We start from the raw sequence: 20473 nt of genomic DNA, 5'->3' as shown, positions 1-20473 counted from the left end.
ACCTGTCCGTGGTCCCCAGACCCCGTGGATGTCTCAGGTCTGCCACCATCTGGGGACCCTTTTTCCAGAGGATTTGCCGCAGGTGCCTCTTGAGCTCCTTGGCGCCCATCCCCCTACCGCCCGCCTACCATCCCAACCCTCCTCATCCCGGCCCCCAGCTTCCCCCCACCCCTGGAGGGGCTTCCAGACACTCGGAGCCCCACCCCCAGCCCAGTGCTCCGCCTGGGCCGGCTCCCAGGGTGGCCGGGGGAGGGCAGTGCTGGCTCCCCCTGCCCTCCGGGCACACACACAGTTAATCCTCAGCGGCTGCTGTTTGGATAAAATGCGCTGGGAGCGTTCGCGGCTCCGCGGCCACTCACATCTGGCCGGGGTTTGCTCTTGACGCGTCTGTCCTGCTTGCTTCAGCTCTTCCTCTACTTTCGAGAAACCGCGTTTCCGCTTCTGGTCAAAGAGACCTTGGAGCGGGGGAGATCCAGGTGCCGGCGGCAAGGGCCGGCTGTTGCCCCCGCACCGCGCCCCCCCTTTCTGAGTCTCTTCCCTTCCGCCTGCTCTCCGGCGGCGGCCCGTCTGGTCGTCCCCCGACCTGGCCGGGACGAGGCTGCCCCGCTGGGAGATGCTGTAAGAGAGGCTGTGGGAGGACGCGGGCGCCCCGCTCCTGGACGCTGGTGGCTGGAGGTAGGTGGCCTGGCAGGCGGAGCAGACACCTTCCTGGGGCGGGTGGCGAAGAGGAGGGGCTGGGAGGGGCCGGGGCAGCTGTGGCAAAGGGGCAGAAAGACCGGGAGTTGCCGGGAAGGGCCAGCGCCGGTTCCTGCTACTCCCGCCGTGGCGGAGGTGCCACGGGGCACAACAGTGGCCACAGTCGCCCTCGGTGGCCGGGGGTGGCCGGGGGGCGGGGGACTCTGCGGCACACAGCTGCTGCCAGAAGCGATGGTACCTCCCCTTTCCGTGGGGTGTTTGTCTTGCTTCACTCTTCTCTGGGTGTGAAAAGAAAAGACACTCAAGGCCCCTCTGCACCAGGTGGGGACCCCCACCCCAATATCGCCCACCACCTGAGAGCCAGCCCTGCCTGTGGGCAACGTGGACCCCAGACAGAACAGGGAATGCTGCCTTTGGTCGTGGGTCTATAATGGCCTTGCTGTTCCTGGACACGATCCAGCCTGGACAGGAAAAAATAATCTCTTTCCCGGGACCCTCTGGGCCGCCTGTAGCCCTAAATGTAGCCCTGGTCTAGACCCGAGTGGCTGGGCTGCTCTTGAGCCTCCAGACTGCCTCTCTGTGCATCTCCAAGGACAACCCAGCTCTTCCAGGCGTCACCACCGCACAGGTGTGATCCCACCTGTGCCCAGCTCCCACATCCGGCCCACTACCCCCTGCCCCCGCTGATGCCTGGACAGTTCCTGGGTATCCCCTGGGCACTCACGGACCCCCAATCCACTTGGGGGTGGGGTGGGAGGAAGTTGCCTCTCTCTGTGACTGGTTTCTGTCCCTTCTATCTCCCTGGGTTTCTAAGAATGGGGGCAGTTTGGCACACTGGGAGCTTCCTTCTTCCAAGCTTTGAACATGGGGAGTGTCCTGAGAAACTTCGCTTTCTCAACGGCTAGCTACATCCTGGGTCCCTGGGGGAGGGTGGGAGGTCCTCAGAGGCTGCGAGGCCTTTGCTTTTTATAGTTCAGGGAAGCACGCGGCCAGCCCCACGTGCAAGGTTCCAACAGGCACTTGGCTCCGAGCTGCAGGGAGCAGCCTGCTGTGGGAAGCAGTACATGCTCTGCGAGGCCGGCTCGCAGTCCCTGCCGACCAGGAAGGTGGGAAACAGCAAGTGAAGGGGAGACCGGGGCAGGGGGGCGGTGCAGAGCACTGAGCTGCCCTTTCCCACCCCTGTTCCTCTCCCTCCTGACCTGAGTGCCAAGATGAACATAGGGGTGACCTAACGACGACAGTGGCGATGACAGTAATGGCGGCCACAGGTGCGTGTGTGTTTCCCGCTCAGGAAGTGATGTGCAAATGCTGGTTCTCAGCAATTCTACCAATGACACTGTCAGCCCTGAAAAGCTCAGAGCGGCTGCGATTAGCCCAGAGGCAGTAGACGGAGGACCCAAGATGCTCAAATCTGCATCTCCGTGCCCAGAGAAAGGATGTGACTTGCCTGAGGATGCACAGCTTTCTAAGCTGAGGCTGGAACCCGAGTTTTGCGAGTTTCCAGATTTCTGTTTCCCAGCTGCCCACCGAGGAAGTCCCCTGGGGCCGTAAGGACAGCCAGGGTCTGCTTCCCGGGATCTCCAGCCTTCCCATCTGGCACTCTCTCTCCCTTTCGCCCATCTTGAGTCTCTGGAGATACCATGGAACATGCTGCTGGTGAGCGGCAGGCCAGGACAGGGAGAATGGCAGGTGCCAGAGGCCTTGGATGGGCCATCTTTCAGCCAGAGGCCACGGCGCCCGTCTGAGCCAGGTGCAGCCAGACAGGAGGGTCATGCTCGCAGGTGGGTGCTGAGAAGGCCGACGCACGAGGCCGCAGGAAGTGCACAGGCAGCGCCCTCTTCTTTCCGGGGATGTAGCCTCTCTATTCAGGGCAACCAGCTCAGCATGATGTTTTTGGAACACGCTTCTTTCTGTTGTTCTTCCTGGTGCCTCCTGCCCTCCCCTCCCAGCTGTAATTAGCATGACTCACAAACCAAATATTCTGGCATTGAACTTCATCCATCAAAACAAAGATGAAAAGAATTTCGTAGATACAGTCATGCCGCCGGGCATCCTCGCCGGACGTGGGCTTGCCACGGTGTTCTTGTCTCCAGGGGCCGGCCCCTCGCGTGTCCCTGTTCCTGAACCTGAGGTGGCTGAGGCTCTAGGGCCCTGGGGGAGAGGTGACAACTTGCAAAGGGAAGGAAGAATAGAAAGTTTCCCTTCTGCTGTGGTCCCCACGCTCTGCTGACCGCTCGGGGCCACTCTGCCTGCCCATCCATGGGAGAGACAAATGGGTGTTTGGGAAGCAGCCTCGTCTCTGCCTGAGCCCTGAGACCCCGCATGGGAACGATGGCCTCCGGGGGGCTCTGTCTTGGTGCCGGAACTACCATGTGGGCCGAGGGCGATGATTTTCCTCCCGGTTCTACCTGCTGAAACCTGCCTTCTCCTAAAGCCAATGAGACAAGGCAGCATGGACAGACCCTGGCCACCTCCGGACCCTCACACAGTGGGAGGAGGGGTCACCTGCCCACTCGGAGAAGGTTTTGGAAAAGGACCATCCGAGCCTGAACGGGTGCTTCCTTCTATGCCCTTGGGGCAGCCCAAGGAGCCAGTCTCACAGGGCCCAGGATTCGGGGTTCCTGGGGCCCTGCCCAGGCTTCCTTGGGCTGGCAGGGACAGTTCTGTGCTTAACTGGGGACGTGCAGAAGTGGGCACACTGGCTCCTTTCCTCCTCCCTAAGCCCAGCAATCCATCTTCTGCTGCTGCAGCCCATGACCTCTGACCTCTGTCTTCTTGCCTCAGGGGTTTGGGGGGGGTTGCTCAGTGTTGGGAGCAGGAGTGGGAGCTCTTGAGCCCTCTGGGGGCACCTTTGTCTCTGGGTCCTCTCCCAGGTTACAATGAGCAGTGCCTGGGCAGCTGGAGATGGGAGTGGCCCCTGGGCCCCATGAAGCCCCCATCCTTGCCTGTGTGCCCTTCCCAGAACTGGGCTCAGAGCAGGCTGGGTATGGGCAGAGGCCCCCCCCACCGCCCACTGGGGTGTCCCTGGCCTGCCCAGAGGCCCCTGGCATCAACCCCGTCTCCAGCTGTGGACGGCACTGGTGCAGTCCGGCCAGGCATCTGGGCCCGTCCAGGACGGCTGTGGGCCAGGCTGTGCCTCCGTGTCTGACCACCTCCCTGGCGCACGTAGGAATTTTCCTTGAAATGAGACAGAGCAGAGCAGGAGACTGTGGGCAGGCAGGGTGGGAAGGCAGCACGGGAAAAGAAGCAGACGGGCAGGGCCGGCCGGGGGCGGGGGGGGGCGGCGTTGGGGAGCACGGGATGCCAGTTCTTGGTGCCCTGTGCTGGGTCAGACCCGGCCGCTGACGGATCCACACTTGGGGAAAGGCCCCAAACTCTTGGCCTCCCTGAACCCCCTCCCTGAGGGGGGACATCTGGTTAGCAGGCGCCCTCTGCGCTGGGGACCAGTGAAAGAAAGGACCTCTTCTGGGAAGGCTGCCAGCCTTGGTGGAGCCGCAGGCGGGTGCAGGCCAGACACTGGCTGGACTGGGCCCTGCGGCCCTGCCCTGCGGGTTTCTGAGGCTGGGGGTCGGGGCTGGGGACTGCGTTGTGTCGGGACGCACTGGGCCCTTTCTGCCTGTGAAGAGTCTAGAGTGGGTTCTGGTGAGAGGTGGTGGCCGTGGCTCTCTTCCGGCCTTCGGGACCCCCCACCCCCCACCCCTTAAGGAATAGCTGTGAGAGCAGGCCCAGGGCTCTGTAAAGCGGCCCGAGGTGACCCTGAAAGCAGGTCTGCACAGCCAGCAGGGCCAGGCCCCGGGGCAGTGGGGGAGCCGGGCTAGAGCCCGGGGCCTGCCCTTCCCCCTCTGCTCCATCTCATCCTGTATCCCCTGCTCCCGGCTCCCTCTCTGCAGGGCCCTCTGCTCTGGGGCCCCACACCTGACCCCAGGCAGCCCTCACGGGCAGGCCGACACGGGGCATGCTCCCTGCAGCCCCAACATTGGTTCCTCACGCTGGTCCCTCTGGCCAGCCACACTTGGCCTCAGTCCCCTGAGCATCTGAGCATCTGAGGGCAGGGGGTTTTGGGGGAATGCTGGCCACCCCTGTGCTGTGTGGGCTTCTCCCTTCATGCCCCGCAGAGCTCACCCACGTCCTGGTTTCTCTCCACCCTGCAAAGCAGTGCCCTGAAAATGCCCCTTCCATCCTGAGGCTGAGGGGGTTCCTGGTGATTCTGTGCCTAAACCCTGAGGAGTCAAACTCCATGGCTGGGGAGATCTCAGCCCGTGGCTCTGATGAAGGCAGTTGTCACCATCCTGGGTGCCCCGTGTGGGGCCTGGCACGGGGTAGGCCCTCAGCGACCTGCTAAAGGACAGGGTGATGGCCTGGCTGGTGGAGAAACTCCCCAGGGCCAGGGGCCCCTGCCGCTGTTCTCGCCGGAACCGATCACTAAGCAAATAGACGCCCGCCGGCAGGTGGGAGCATGAGCCCGCCCTCCCCGGCATCTTCCCGGAGGCCCCTCGAGGGGAAGGAGCAGGAGCTCTGCTGCCAGACACACCTGGGTCTCACCTGGGCTCCAGCACCTGCCGGCAGGACCTGGGGTGGTGGCCCCGTCACTCTGAGCCCACCTGTTCCTCTGAGAAATCGAGGTGGCTGCAGGCACCAAGTTCAGTAGCATCTGTAAAGCTGTGCCCAGAGTCCGGCGCGTAGCAGGTGTTCAGCCAGTGGTGACAGAGCCTTCTTAGAAGGAATCTGGTGGATGACAGGGCTGATCTGGGCCCTGAACTCGCCTGGACGTTAGTCCTGATGATGGGCTCCAGGATTTGGCTCCATTTGCTCTTGTTTGGTGGCAGTAGGCGGCTTCCTGCAGTAACAAGCATGCCAGTGACTGGTGTTCGAAGACAAAACAAATCCCCTGTTCTCGCTGGCTGGCCTGATTCGAGTCCCTGTTGGATGCCTCCCCCAGTGTAACTGATACCCACGGCAACCCCAGGGCCCTGCTGCCCCGCGGCGGGGGTGCAGGGGGGGGCTCTATCTTCCTCTGGTTCTGTCGCATCCCTGGAATCCAGCCCTCTGTCCTGTTCACAGCAGGCACTCCATTAACACTTATGGAAGAACGTGGACTTCAGCCTGAGGGTGATTTGTAGTCCACGCGGTCACGCTTGAGCCACAAACTTGCCGCAACATCCCCAAGGCCCTCCCCCGGCTCCTTTTCTGCGTGTAGTCTCAAATTCCCCGGAATAAACAAAATGCTCTCTTAGTCCCAGGGTGGGGCTTATTTGTCATTTTTCTAAGTGGAAAATGATGCGCCCTTAATGTGAAAAAAAATATGTGACTATTCTACTAGGGGAAACCCCCCAAGATGCCGAAATAAGAAAATGGCATATCCGTATTTTCATCACCCAGAGATAACTGCTGTCAGCGGCCAGGTGGGTGGCCTCGGCTCTCTGTGATCGCGTGTACGTGCGTGGATGTGTTCTCGTGTGGGCATGTGGCTGTGTTCAACCTGCATTTTCACTTATTACTGTTTTATGAACGTCTTTCCATGTCTGTTTACAGAGGTCAGTCTTTGGGGCTGCTGGCAGAAGATGCCCCCACCCCCAGCATCGTATATTGATTATTTAAACGCCTTTAAACGGGGCACGCATCTTTCCCTGGTTCCCTGCGATCTCCGCCCCTCCCCGTTGCACGCGCCCAGCCCCCAGGCACAGGCCGAGGGCATTGAGTTTGCCACCCTGACCAACCGCCGCGTTTTTAGTTTTCACCATAATTCATTTGATTAGACCGCTTCGTGGGACATGCGGGTGGTCTGTAACCTTGGCTGACAGAGGGTGGCCTTTCCGGGCCCTGATGAGAGGACCGTCTGAGGAAAGATGGCTAGCTGGTCCCACTGGGATTCCGTGTTCAGTAGCACCTACCAGCGGGCCCTGGGTCACTCTCCCCACTGCCCTTCTCCCCCCACCCCGAACCACCAGTCCTGAATCACAGAGAGCTCTCAACACACTGGCCTGAAGGTTCTGCTGCCTGGGAAGGGCTGAAAGTGAGAATGGAGGTCGGGCCGAACTAAAAGTCAGATGCCAGGCACGGGGACACAAGTGCAATGAGACACCTCTCCTGGGTCTGGACCCCCTGGTTTGTGAGGGGACGAGGCAAGGAAGCCGACGGTGGCAGCCTGGTCTGGGCTAGAAGCTGGGGGAGGGAACTTCCTGGAGGAGGTGGCATCGGGCTGGGCTCTGAAGGACACAGTGACAGAGAAGGTGGCAAGAGAAAGAGACAGAGGACCCGACCCTGTGGCCTGTGTTGGGACGTCCAGTGGTCCCCGATGGCCGGCGTGGAGGATGCATGTGCGGGGGTGGGGATGACGGGGCCAGAGCTGAGGCGGGAGTCAGACGGTGAAGCTCTGGGTTTAAACCTTTCTGTTATTTTCGTGGGAAGCCTTTTGAGCCACGGGTGGCCATCAGATCTGCAGGTTTGAAAGCTGCCTCTGGTGTGCAGGTTGGGAGGTGATGGGAGGTGATGGGAGACGGGGCCCAGCGCAAAGGATGGCGGGGGGTTGGGGGGGACCGTCAGGACGCCTGGTGATGGGACAGGGGCGGGAGTCTGTAGGCTCTGGATGCCGGCCTGGGGTCCCGGCCTGAACAGCGCCAACCTCCAGGAGAAGGAGCAGGGGGGCATGGGGGCCACAAGAGAAGGCAGCGGGCTACTGGGGGGCTCGAGTGTCTCAGGACAGGGCGAAGAGCAGGTGCTCGGCGGGCAGCGCTGTCCAGCGAGGATGGACAGGTTCCCCCAGCTGTGCTGTCCCAGGGGACGGCCACTTAGAATGGGCTTGGCCCAGTGGCCGAAAATGGAATTTTGCACTTGGTTTCACAGGAATTCATTTAGCTGGCCCCAGGGGCCAGCGGCCACTGTGCCAGAGAGCACAGGCCTGGAGCTCGGTGTCCAGGGACACCTGCTGGGGCCGAGAGTCAAGGAGCCGGCCGCTGAAGCCATCGCATAGGAAACAAGAGGCGGATGGGTCTGGAGTGAGAGGAGCTGAGGGCTGAGGACCCGGCCGGGACGTCTCCCATCTCCCAGGGGAGGCTGTGGAGGGTGAACACTGGGAGACAAGGTGGCCGGAGCAGGGCGGGGAGGTGGCTGGTCATCGCCGGCAGGGGCCCTGCAGCACCCGTGGGAGACAGACGCTGGTGATCTCCTCCTTGGCCGTGCGGGCTGGACCGGTGGCGGCGGCGGGACTGACTGGGTGCTGAGTTCCACTGCGAAGCCTTCAGCAGTGGGACAAAGTTCCGCCTTTTGCCAAACCTCCCCCCGAGATGGCTGTGAAACGCGCCAGTGATTTTCAGGCCCCCACACCCCAGAAACATCTGAGCTGCTTGTGAAAGGGCCAGGCCGTGGGGCACAGGCTGCGGGATTCCCAGCTTCTCTCCTCCGTCTCGGGAGCCGTCGCGTCCCGGGGCAGCGGGCTGCGGGCCAGGCCACCTGCAGCGCGGGCTCCGGCAAGGCACGAGCTGTCAGTAACCTTCTCTCTCGCGCGGCTCTCAAAGCTGGGGCGAGCCCGCCGCCCGAGGCCTTCCAGCTGGGAGGTGAGCTGGGGACAGGGCGCGCGTCAAGGGGATCTTTGTCTGCGCCGGGAGGCTGGGCGGGCCAGGCGCCCCCGAAGGCCTGCCGCCTGCCGCCCACGTGGCCTCCTAGTTTGCAGGGCCCTGGCAGGAACTTCCGCAGGGTCTGCTCTCAGCTCCCGGGGCGCCTTTCCCGGTCCAGGCGCAGGGGGTCGCCCCAGAAGAGCATGGAGCTGGTCCAGGATGGGGAGGGCAGCCTGGGTTTCCGTCACTGCTCTGCCCCAAGCCGGGAGAAGGAAGACCTCGCTTATTAACGAGCAGGGGGCCCTGGAAGCCCCCGTCTCCATCCCCGGCCCTGGGCTGTGGAGGTAACCAAGCCAACCACCGATCCTTAAAAACAGATTCTCTTCCTCTAAGCCAGAGAACAGCTTCTTGGAGAAGGGAGAAGAGGGAGACTGAGCCAGCGAGATGGGTGCCGAGACCTCCTCCTCTTTGCGGAAGGCGCTGCTCAGGCCGATTGAGGGGAACTCCCTTGGGCAGGGTGCCCACGCTGGCACTCTGCTCCCTCTGCGAGGCCGAGGGGAAGCCGGAGCGGCCCGAGGCCGGCTGCGGGTGCCCAGGTGCAGCAGGGAAATTAGATACGAAAGGGGCTCCAGGGATCAGCAAGCAAACCCCAACTCTCTCTGCCTCCTCGCGTCCGCCGGGGGTCTGGTACCTGGAAAGTGGGTGTGAGCATGGCCGCCGAGGGAGGAGAGCAGATGTCGCGTGTGAGACAAGCCTGACTGCGGTCAGGGCAGAGGGACACCCCAACACGAGGTTGGGCACCCAGGGTCTGCGGCCGGGGGCCCCCCTGCGGCAGCTGAAGAGCTCTGGGCTTGCCAACAGGAGAATTTCCGCCAGATGTCGAAGCAGAAAGGGGCAGCTGCAGGGCTTCCTTTCTGGCGGGGAGGATGCAGGGGCTGGGAGGGTGGCGGGAGGATTGGCCAGGCTGAGGGATGGTTGGGGCTTCAGTGAAACAAGGAGTGACTCGACGTGGAGCCAAGTCGCATTTTGACCTAGAAGATGTTAGGTGTGGGAGAAAGTCCTATCTTATGCCAAGCTTCCTCGGGAGAAATGTGTAAGGTTTGGGGGTGAGGTCCTGGTCTGAGAGGAGCCTAAGATACTTGTCTTGGGTGGACTGCGGTCTGGGACACAGCCAGCGCTCCTGGAAAGCATCAGATCCAGGCAAAGGGAGGAGGGGAGCAGAGACCTTCCGGAAGCAGCGCAGAGGATTCGGTGTGGCGGATACAGGGGCGGCGGAGTGTAGATGAGTCCCAGGTTTCGGGCCTGCTGTCTGTTCCTAGGTCCTCCTTCCCCGAACACCCCCCCCCCTTCATTTTACTAGAGCAGAGCTGCCCACAAGGCTTTCTGCAGTGACTGAACGTTCTGCTCTGCGCCATCCAGTGTGGTGGCTCCCAGCTCCCGGTAGCTCTTGAGCCCTTGGAATGTGGCTGCCGTGACCGAGGACAGAATTTAGAATGTTATTTAATTTTAACTGGTTTAAAATGAAAGAGCCACAGGAGGCTAGCAGCCACTGCCCTGGACAGCACCGGTGTAGCGTGTCATGCTTTGAGTCCACATCTGCCGTTTTGTCTTGAGCTGTGATTGGGTGCGTGTCTGTCTCCTTCACTGGATGGTGACCTTGAATCTTCAGTGGAACCCCTGCCTGCCAAGCTCCTGCACAAGCTGGGCGCATCACTGGCCTCCAGGCAGCCATGCTTGCGCACAGCTTTCTGCTGAGAGGGAATTCCCGAGCCACGTGGGTCCTTGGACTTGTCTTCTTCTTCCTTTTTTTTTTTTTTTGTCTTTTTAGGGATGCCCCCGAGGCATATGGATTCCAGGCTAGGGGTCGAATTGGAGCTGTAGGTGACGGCCTACACCACAGCCACAGCAACACGGGATCCGAGCCGCGTCTGCAACATGCACACTGGAGCCTTAACCCACTGAGTGAGGCCAGGGATTGCACCTGCGTCCTCATAGATGCTAGTCGGATTTGTTTCTGCTGAGCCACGATGGGAAATCCTAGACTTGTCTTCTAAGCTCGTTCTAATCCAGGGAGAGTCTAGGCTTCTCGCCTCTCAGAATAGCTGGTTACCCCATGGGGATTAAGGGGAAAACCACATTCATAAAACGCTTCTGTCAAGTGGCACTGGGCTGGGTGTGGCATCAAGACAAAAAGCAACCACGTGGAGGCTGAGCCCTGGGAGGTTCCTCTCAGCACACGGGCATGACATGTGATCCCACCATCCCCCTCCTGGGCGTGTGTCTGGAGAAAACTAATTTGAAAAGATACATGCACCCCTATGCTCATAGCAGCACTATTCACAATAGCCAAGACATGGAGGCAACCTAAATGACCACTGACAGATGAATGGATTAAGAAGTGTGGTACACACACACGCACAGACACACACACACAGACACACACACACAGACACACACACACACACACACACACACTGGAATACTACTCAGCCATGAAAAAGAACAAAAAGCAATTTGCAACAACATGGATGAATATGGAGTGTCTCATACTAAACGAAGGAAGTCAGAGAAAGCCAAATATCTTATGATATCACTTATACATGGAATCTAAAACATGAATAAATGAACTTATTTACAAAACAGAAACAGATTCACAGACACAGAAAACAAACTGCTGGTTACCAAAGAGGAAAGGGGGTAGGGCAGGGATAAATGAGAAGTTTGGGATTAGCAGGTACCAACCACTGTGTATGAAATAGACGAATAAGGTCCCACTGCAGAGCACAGAGAACTCCATTCAATATCCACAATAATAAACCACAGTGGAAACGAATATGAAAAAGAATATATATATTCTTATAGCGTATATATACATATGCATAACTGAATCAGACCAGACTGTATCTACAACAGAAACTAACACGATACTGTAAATAAACTGTATTTCAATAGTTAAAAGAACGCAGGCGTGAAACATGGGTATGGGTGCCCCCCGCCCCCACAAATGATCAGGCCAATGTTAAGCAGATGTAAGAAAACTTGAACTTGGACATGAATATTGTCTCCTTAAAGGATGCACCACTGGTCCATCTGTGGTCTGGGGAGGGATAAACATGATTGACAAGGAAGTGTTCTCGCATGGCCTGTCCTCTGCCAGACCCTGCGATTGACCCAATTCTGCCTTTTCCCTCCCGCCCACCACAGAGGGGCCTCTTCTTTGTTGAGGGAGGTTAAGTTGCAGGGAGATGGGGAGGGTTGAAGTGTCAGGAGGTGAGGAGCCACAGAGCCTGAACCGAGTGGGTGAGAGAAAAAATGTTCGTGGGACTGCCACGGAGCTTGGCCAATGAGCGTCTTTGCAGGGCCCGGGATGGGCAGGTCCAGAACTTGAGTCATGTTGGAACTGGCCCCAGACGCCTGACTGCCAGGCAGACCGGAGACTGGACCACGAGGGTCCACATTCGAGAGGGTTACACACCACTGGCCAAGGAGTCCTGGGGGGCCACTTCCCGGACCTGCCTCCCTGAGCACGGGACATTCTCCTGAGTCACCGTTCTGGGGGCGAAGCCTCCCCCCTTGCAGAGGACTTCATTTCACTGGAACTCGCTGAAGGGGGCTGGAGCCAGGTTTGGTTAGCTGTTGGGCAATACTGGTTTTGCCCAAAAGGGAGTGAAATGAACATAATGTCATGATGCTGACTTTGCTGCGGGACTTGGTAAAGATGGTTCTGAAGCTATTTTTGAAGAAGGAAAGATTTCAGTCTGGGTTTGCTTTGGCTCCAAAGAGGAGGTCCTTGAGGAGAACCACCAGCCTCTGCTGCCCTCACGCCGTCTGCCCGGCGCCTCGGACTCTGGGCTGGGCTGTCGCGTGCCCCACCCCCACTGATACCATCAGCTGGTACCGGCCGCATCCCGGTCCCATCCCTTCCGATCCAGGTACAGAAACTCCCCTTTCCAGACTTAGAGACATGCCAGCGCGGAAAGGGTGCTTCTCTCGTGGGTAGAGGACTGAGTCTCCACCGGCAGGATTTCTGCCTCCTGGGGGATGCGTGGCAAGTCTGGAGACTTTGGTTGTCCCGGCTGGGGGTGGGGATGTGCTGATGGAATCTAGGAGGCGGAGCCCAGGGATGCTGGTAAACCCCCCACAGTGCACAGGGTAGCCCCCCCAAGACAAAGACGGATCCAGCTCCAGTGTCAGTGGTGCCAAGGCTGAGGAACCTTGGGGACAAAAGAATCCGAGGTAGCAGTTTCCTCCTTTTTGCTGTTATTTTCCACCTTTTCCCAAATGAATATATGTTACTTTGGATTCAGGGGACCAAAATGTTTAAAGAAAGGAAAGCCTCTTTTCCTCTCAAGTGATGCAAGCTCGCCCCTGAAAAGGGAAAGAGAGACATTACCAAGGTGCCAAGGACAAGCAGAGGAAATACAGAAGGAGTGGGACACATGTGCCGAATTCAATCTGACAAATATTTGCTGAGCAGCAGGCAAGGTCAGGGCGCTGCAGGAGGCCGGGCGGGTGCACGGTGAACAAGACCTCGGCCCGGAGGAGGTCCCGGGCCTGCGGCGCGCAGCCTCACAGGCCCAAGCAAACGCCCCGCGGAACAAGACAATGTGAGAAACGCCAGCCGAACGGGGGAGGGAGGGGTTTTCCAGGTGAGGATCTGGGAGGCCTTGAGGAGGAATCTCAGGCCCTTGACTTGGGTCTTAGGTAGGATTCCCATGGGATCCGAGGGCAGCCTGTGGAGTTCAAATCCAGCCCCCACTGCTGAAACATTGGGCAGTCTTAGGTTATCCGACGTCTCAGTGTTGCAGGGTCTGCACTGGTTAGTTTGGTATCATAACGAACGGATCCTGTCTCCTTAAAGGATTCATTCCAGGTCCACCCGAGGCCTGCGACGGGGTCACAGCTGTTGATGAGGCAGTGTCCTCAGAGCGAGCCCTCACCTAGAGGGCTCTGAGGATGAGCTGAAAGGATGCTTCTGTTAGCTCGGGGATTCGCAGAAGGCAGGAGGAGAAAGGGTGAGCCTGGCCAGATGCCGCGAGCTTGGGGGCGTGGCTGGAACCTGGCCCTCCAAGTGTGGTGCCTCGGCAGCACCGGGGGTGGTGGGGGGGTGCTTTTTGAAAAGGTCTGTCCCGGCGCTGCCGAAAATGAGGTGCATTTTCACAAGGTCTCCCAGGTGAGGTGGGTGCACGCTGCAGGACACAGGACAGGGGCGCTGTGCAATACAGCCAGTGGGTGGAGACGGACCACGGAGGGGGTGGTGACTGCCCTGGCAAGGCGTCTGGAGAAATGACAGATGGGCAGTAGAGAGAGAGAAGGAGAAGGGGTGGGGAGGGGGAGGGAGGGAGTCTTTAAGGGCATATTTCAGAAATTACACGTCCATGCACACGCTTTCACTGGCAAGAGGAAGGGAGGCAGCGGACATTCTGAATGGGGGTCTGGTCCACGCTGATGCTTCGTCACTGGGAAGGTCCCTGGGCCCTGACACTTGGGAGGCAGAGAACCCGGAGGAGGGGCCCAGCGAATCCGCTGTGGGGACGGGGTCATGCAGAGAATTGAAGAGCCGGCCGAAGGGCGGGTCAGAGGGTGCACTGGCGGGCCTTGGGCTCTGGTTCCCCGGCCTCTGCCCGCCTCCCCCCACCCCGGTTCTCTTGACCTGGCGGGGTGGGCTCCGACACGGAGGTGACCAGACATTCGGACGTGGAGCTGAAAGAGTGAGCCCACTAACACGGAGGGTAAAGACCAAAGTCCAGAGTGGGCCCAGCAGAGAGGGCTGTGCCCTCACCGGCTTCGAAGCCTCCGAGCAAAGGGCAGCTGCCCAGCGGCCATGGCTGCCCAAGGCCGAGAAAGGAGCGTTCCTGTGGGCAAACGATTACCGACAAAATCAGAAATCCGCCTCCGTATTTCAGTGTTCCTTAGACATGAAAGAGGGATTCAAGATTCAGACGGGACCTTCTGGAGCTGGTCGCCCGCTTTGATGCTCAGTGCCCCCCCCGCCCCCACCCCCGACGCCTGTGCCCGCCCCCCGCGGGGAGGTGGGGGAGGGGTCCTTACTCCCGGGCCTCCCTTAGCTCACCGTGCAGCTCAGGGGGCCAATTAGGTGTGCTTGTCGGCCCTTTAGGTGTTAAATTGGAGGCCTGGGTGAACAAAACGGGTTGGGATTGACCACCCTTGCACCGCGCCGCCCCCCTCTCGTGATGGGGAGGTTTCCCAGCCCCCAGAGCCACGCGAGACTCCTGACTCCCCACGGGTGTCAACCCCACTGCCTGGGTTATCCAGGGCGACGCCCGACGGGGAAAACCGCGTGGGACGTTTTGTCTGAAGCCCAAGGACTGCCCCCTGATGGGTTCCCTGGGAACCCCCGTGGACATCTCTTTCTAGAAGGACTGTTTCAAGCCTGGACGGAAGGACTGTGAGGGAGAGACCAGGGGCTGGGTTCCCGTAACCGTGACGGCCCTCATTGGGCTGGGCAGAGGCCCCTACAGCACAGCTCGGGACGCTTGCTGGTGCGCCCCCTGGTGGCCAGAGAGCGACTTGTCGGCACCTGCCTTCCCACCGGCCCCCAAAGTACAGGCTGGGGTAGAGTCACTAGCCAGTGACACCCCCGTCCCCCCAGATTCGTCCAGGATTTTCCTCATTATCCTCACAGGGCTGAGACATGATCCCCAGTGGGGAGGGTGTCCTTCCTGGGAGGTGTGGGGGCGGGGCAGAGCCACACTCACCTGCAGCAGGTGGCCTGTGGTGGAGATCCACGGTGGTGTGTGTGTGACTGGTGTGCGAAGAGTCTGTGCCTGTAAGTGTGAGTGTGCTGAGAGCGTGCATGTCAAGTGTGGCACACGTGTGCCTGTGATCGTGAGTGTGCACACGCGTGGGCAAGTGCACAGGAGTACACAGGTGTGGAGTGTGCAAGTGTGAATGCGAGAGTGTGGTCTGCGTGTGTGTGTGCAAGTGCACTGAGTGTTTTGTGTATGGAGTGTATTTGTGTATGTGTGCTAGGTGTGTGAGTGGGCGTGTGTGTTGGGCATGAATGTGCACTGGGCTTTGTGAGTGTGTGAGTGAGTATATGTGTGAGTGTGAGTGCATGAGCGGGAGTGCGGTCGGCCTCCAGGAGGAGCAGTGGGAGAAGCACTCCCAGCTTTGTGGGTCCAAGAGCCCTGGTTCCCCCGTGGGGCCCTTCCCACCCCCTCCTTCGTGTGTGTCTCCCCAGCAGGGCTCGCCAGGAAGATGGGCTCCCGTGGGCTGGGACTCACGCTGACATGCTGTCTGCTGCTGGCCTTCGCCGGCGGCCCGGTGCTGGGCCGTGCGCCCTGGGGGCAGGAGGGGACCGAGGAGCCGCCGCTGGACCGCACTGAGAGGTGAGGGGTGCGGTGTGGATGCAGGTGTTCTGGCTCGGCGGGGGTGGGGGGATCCTGGGGTCCAGGGCACCTGGGGTTGGGGGAGACCTGTTTGAGGCTAGAGGAGGAGCAGCCCAGACTGAGGTGCTGGCACTGGGGGACAGAGGTGCCATCGCTCCTTTCAGTGACCCAGACTAGGTGCTGGCACTGGGGGACAGAGGTGCCATCGCTCCTTTCAGTGACCCAGACGCCTTATCGGAAACCGGGGGCAGTAACCCAGGCTCATTCCAACCCCGGACGAACGTGGGTCTGCATGCGGCTCTGCAGCCACATCGGCTAAAAAAAGCAGACACCCCCCCTCAGTTTCTTTGCATTCTCGCCTGTCCTTTGAGAATATCTGCTAGGGTTCCAGGTTCCACCTGGGAGAAGGGGCAGGGATAATGCTGGGCTGGGAGCTGGTGCCCTCCACCCTGACCTCTGATCACAATGCAAGATGAGGGACGATGGCTGAAGACAGGCACAGGAAGTGACAGCGTTCCTTGAGAAGTTAGGAATTCCTTCCGCATGGCCCTGTCTCTATATATGTAAAACCTTCAATGATATATAGGCCGCAGGAGACTGGGGGTATTTTGCAGGGATATACAACATGCATAAGATTACTCATGAAGATGCCATTCTTCAAACATGAGGTCCTGGACACCCGACGCGGGCTCTGAGTGTCTTCGTCACTGTGAGCTTTGGGCTGACTTGGTACCCGAGGCGTCAGGCTGTGCCGGGTGTGACAGAATTGTAGAGGCCTGGGGGCAAAGTAACATCCTTCTTCTTTGTCTTCTTCTCTTTCTCCTCGTCTTCCGCCTTTCATTCGACAAACATTGACTGGGTGCCACTCTTGGTCTGGCCACCTGCTGGACACAGGGGACACACACGAGAATGACATAGTCCCCGGACTCCAGGAACTCCAAGGCTGTGGGGGGACAGCACACGACCCCGTGCAGTGCGGTGAGCCCTGCAGAACAGGTGTGTCCACACTGTGGACGTGGGGGGGCTGGACGCCTCAGGATTCCGTGGTCCTCAGAATGGAGTGGAGAGGCCAGAGAAGCATCCGGAATGAGGCTGAGGGTTCCATTCTGGGCAACTGGTGATGATGCGGATGCTGGGTTTGAAAAGAGAAGTTCTAGACCTGAGTGGCAGTGACAGGCCATCAGTTTGGGACATGTCATATCTCTAGATAGAAACTTCTTGTAGGTGGCTGAATATAGGGCATGTAGATCTATTTCCTGGATGGTCTGGGGTTTGAAAACAGGAGCAGAGTTAGATAAGGAGCTGGCCCTTTGAGAGGGAAGGTGCGGCCTCCAGGGTGGTCCTGTCACAGCCCGAGAGCTGCAGAGAGCAAAGTGCAATGCAGGGCGACGCCGAGAGGTGGCAGTGTGGAGCTGTCACCATCCACCGCCCCGCCTCCCCCCGCCCCAAGCTGGTTTCCAGATGCCAGGTTGTAAACATTAGTGTCTCCAGCTGCTGCAGCTCAAAAGAATCCCGCAGGTCCGGTGGAGCACTCTCATCTGTAAACGAGTCAGCTTAACATAACATCTTTTAGAATTTTAGATGCATACTGTGGATGTCCAGACACGGCGCCCTCGTGTCATCTAAAGACCCCTCCTGGACCTGCCCGGTTCTCCCACACAGATTTTGCCAGGCCCTCAGATTATTGCTGTTCTTGTTACCTTTGTTTCCATGACCGTCACTGCTGTTAACAGGGGGCAGGGGGCTCTTTCTGAAACGCCACTGAGATCTCAGAATTCGCCAAGAGCCCATGCGGCCTCTGTGGAGGGAAAGCTAACCTCACACGTCCAGGTGAGAGAAGGCAGGTCAGGTGCCCCAGGCCCTCTGGCAGCAGGAGAGAGGAGTTCCCGGCTCTGAGGACCCCTGGCTTTCAGAATGACATCTTTACTCCCGTAGGGCTGAAGAAAAGCGTGAGACGTACAGCCCCCTTCAGGGCGAGGAGCCCCCTGCTTCCCGGTGCTTCCGCTGCTGTGACCCTGGCACTCCCGTGTACCAGGCCATCCCGGTGCCACAGATCAACATCACCATACTGAAAGGTTGGGTGCAGACGCCAGCAGAGGGGACCTTCCCTGGAGAGGGGCACTGTTCTGTCCCCACTGGGGTGGGGGGAGGAGAGGGAGTTAGGTGGAGGGGGCACCTAGCGGAAGCTCGCTGTCATCCAGGGGGAGGAGGAAATTCTGTTTCTGAGGCTCGGGCCCCGTTCCAAGAGGAGGGTGGAAAGGGGGCCAGAAGAGAAGCAGCCTGAGGGTAGCTTGGGGTCTCACCCCACCTGCATTTGCACACAAGCCTCGGGTTTGCAGCCCTGTGAGCAGCAGAAAACCTTGCACAGCCCGGCACAACCGAGGGGGAGGTCACACCTCCCATGCAGCCCGGGGTCCCAGCGCCCCGGGCCCAGGCCCTGTGTCTGCAGTTCATTTGCTCGGAGGGAGCCATGGGCCTGGCTGCTGAGCCTCTTGCTTTTGGATAAACCCATATGTTCCCTTGTCTTTGCCAGGATTTTCCAGAAGGGAAAAAAAAAAAAAGGTTGCTTCTGGATGAAAATAGCACAATCGCTGAGGTTGCTTGATGCCGCGTGTTTTCCGTCCCATTTAGGTGAGAAGGGCGACCGCGGCGACCGGGGCCTGCAGGGCAAGTACGGCAAAACAGGCTCGGCAGGCGCCAGGGGCCACACGGGACCCAAGGGGCAAAAGGGGTCCATGGGGGCCCCCGGGGACCGGTGCAAGAACCACTACGCCGCCTTCTCGGTGGGCCGGAAGAAGCCGCTGCACAGCAACGACTACTACCAGACGGTGATCTTCGACACGGAGTTCGTGAACCTCTACGGCCACTTCAACATGTTCACCGGGAAGTTCTACTGCTACGTGCCCGGCGTCTACTTCTTCAGCCTCAACGTGCACACCTGGAACCAGAAGGAGACGTACCTGCACATCATGAAGAACGCGGAGGAGGTGGTGATCCTGTACGCGCAGGTGAGCGACCGCAGCATCATGCAGAGCCAGAGCCTGATGCTGGAGCTGCGGGACCAGGACGAGGTGTGGGTGCGCCTCTTCAAGGGCGAGCGCGAGAACGCCATCTTCAGCGACGAGTTCGACACCTACATCACCTTCAGCGGCTACCTGGTCAAGCCCGCCACCGAGCCCTAGCCGCCCGCGCACCTCCTGCCCCGCCGCCTCCCCTCGCCCCCCCGCCCTGCCCCGCCCGCCCGCCTGGTGCCCCCCACCGCGGTCCAGCACCTGCCAACCCTGGGCCGCCCCTGCCCCGGCCAGTCTTCCTGCCCCCCCCCACATCCCCAGCTTTGGCGTCGACACGACACCCTCGCAGGCGTGGGAGGCCACATCGACCCTGTGGTCACCGGCCTCCCGTGACTGCAGAAGAACTCAGTCGGTGGGGCTCGCGGGAGCCCCTCTCTGTGTGCGTGTCCTTGAGTGACCCTTCACCCCGCATGCGCCAGGGTGTCCCAGAAGAAACCACCCTTGCTCCTGTTGTGGAATATTCCAGAGGTTGTGAAGGGAGCGAAGTAAGCCACGGAAAAGAAGTGAGGCATATTGTTATGTTTGCCTTTCCGCCAGCCCCGCTGGCTCCAGGAGGGCTGCAGCCGCTCGAGGCTGCAGGAGACTCCTTGGAAGAGAAGCTCTAAAGTGGATGCCGAGGGTGACAGGGGAAGGGGGCCGGGGTGGCGTGGGGGAGGGGACCAGGAAATCACATCTGGCTTAATATTTCAGGCCATGGATGAACCTTCTGGGGGGACGGCTGGCTGACATCCATGTCCTGGGGACATCCCCGTGGCCTTGAACGAGGGCTCAGCCAGTCTTTTGAGCCACGACAGTGAGGGGGTTTGGGCTGGGCAGCAAGTGTCACTCCCCAGAGGGACAGCCAAGCCCTCGGCTGTGGTCTCTGGGTTGGGAGAAGCACCCCGCTTGATGGAACGTTGAGGCTCCTGGCAGCAGCTGGGGACCCCAGGGGCCCCAGACCTGCAGGCAGTTCTATGAGGAGCAAAGCTCAGTCCAGCCAAGCAGAGGCGTGCATCCTGGCAAGGCCCTGGTCCTGCCCCCCCTTGGCCCTGGTCCTGCCCACCCCGATGGCCCTGCTCCTGCCCCCCATGGTGCTGCTTCATTCTGTTCGTGTCCTGGGTAGGGGCTCCCCACCTGTCACCCTGGCCCTGGCTTTCTGTCCCTCCTCGCAGGCGGATCAGCCGTGGAAGGCACCAGTGCCTCTGATTTGTAGCAGTGTCATGGTTGTAGAACGTTTTCTAGAAAACCTGGCACACCATCTCAGAGTTACACTTCCCAGAGGGAAGGCCCCCAGTACCCCTACGCCGGGGGCCTCTCTGACAGGCAGCCTCAGACGATGCAGGAGGGGCCTTTCCAGAGCAGGGGAGGGCTGGAAGGGCCCCCCCCCCGCCTGTCCCTGGAGCTCCAGTGTGGCTCAGCCTCCGCGAGAGGAGAGAGGGCGTGTTGTAACCACTGAGGTCAGAAGCCCCACTCTGAGGGGGCCATGGGGCACCCGGAGCGGGGCGCTGCCTGGACCGGTGCTCTGGCCTGGCGGCCCTTCCCCACCTCTCTCTGCTGACGCCCAGGGCCCTCAGCCCTGCAGAAGGCTCCCTTCCCGCTGGTCAGACCTGTGAGCCCTGGTCTTGACTGAGCCCTCCGCCTGCTCTGGGCCTGGTCACGGGGTCTGGAGTCCGCACATCCCTTACTCTGAAGGACTTCTGCTGGTCAGACTTTACAAACTGTGTTTCCGAGGGTGAGCTGGTGAGCAGGGCGCCCACCGCTGCTTTGTGCTGCCCCCACGCTTTTTCAGAAAACATTAAACTTGGACTTGTGTGTTTCAGCA

At 60.0% G+C, this 20473-nt stretch overlaps 1 protein-coding gene across 5 annotated transcripts; it reads left to right on the top strand.

The window, feature by feature from the left end:
* Positions 1–421: 421 nt before the first annotated feature.
* On the top strand, positions 422–20473 carry C1QTNF1 (C1q and TNF related 1). Of its 5 annotated transcripts, none has more exons than XM_084983396.1 (5): positions 422–675; positions 15457–15601; positions 16496–16597; positions 17537–17676; positions 18233–20473. In XM_084983396.1, the coding sequence occupies exon 5, from the start codon at positions 18337–18339 to the stop codon at positions 18781–18783; it is 447 nt and encodes a 148-aa protein (XP_084839522.1). In that variant the 5' UTR covers positions 422–675; positions 15457–15601; positions 16496–16597; positions 17537–17676; positions 18233–18336; the 3' UTR covers positions 18784–20473. The 5 variants fall into 5 exon arrangements, with proteins under 5 accessions (XP_084839522.1, XP_084839521.1, XP_020922173.1 ...); XM_084983395.1 differs by having other exon boundaries at positions 15454–15601; XM_021066514.2 differs by lacking the exon at positions 16496–16597.

Source organism: Sus scrofa, chromosome 12, assembly GCF_054392235.1.
Source record: "Sus scrofa isolate SSC_HxYL_T2T_F1_AM1 chromosome 12, Sscrofa_HxYL_maternal_Yorkshire_Landrace_v2.0, whole genome shotgun sequence".
Taxonomy (NCBI): domain Eukaryota; kingdom Metazoa; phylum Chordata; class Mammalia; order Artiodactyla; family Suidae; genus Sus; species Sus scrofa.
This window is presented reverse-complemented; position numbering and strand designations above follow the sequence as displayed.

Excerpts from the sequence above, each read along its gene's own strand:
- C1QTNF1 (XM_084983394.1), top strand. The coding sequence starts at position 11,935 with ATGATGCTGACTTTGCTGCGGGACTTGGTAAAGATGGTTCTGAAGCTA. Across the intron at positions 12,182-15,456 it reads TCCCATCCCTTCCGATCCAG|GGCTCGCCAGGAAGATGGGC; the intron begins GTACAGAAACTC and ends TCTCCCCAGCAG. Across the intron at positions 17,677-18,232 it reads CAACATCACCATACTGAAAG|GTGAGAAGGGCGACCGCGGC; the intron begins GTTGGGTGCAGA and ends CGTCCCATTTAG.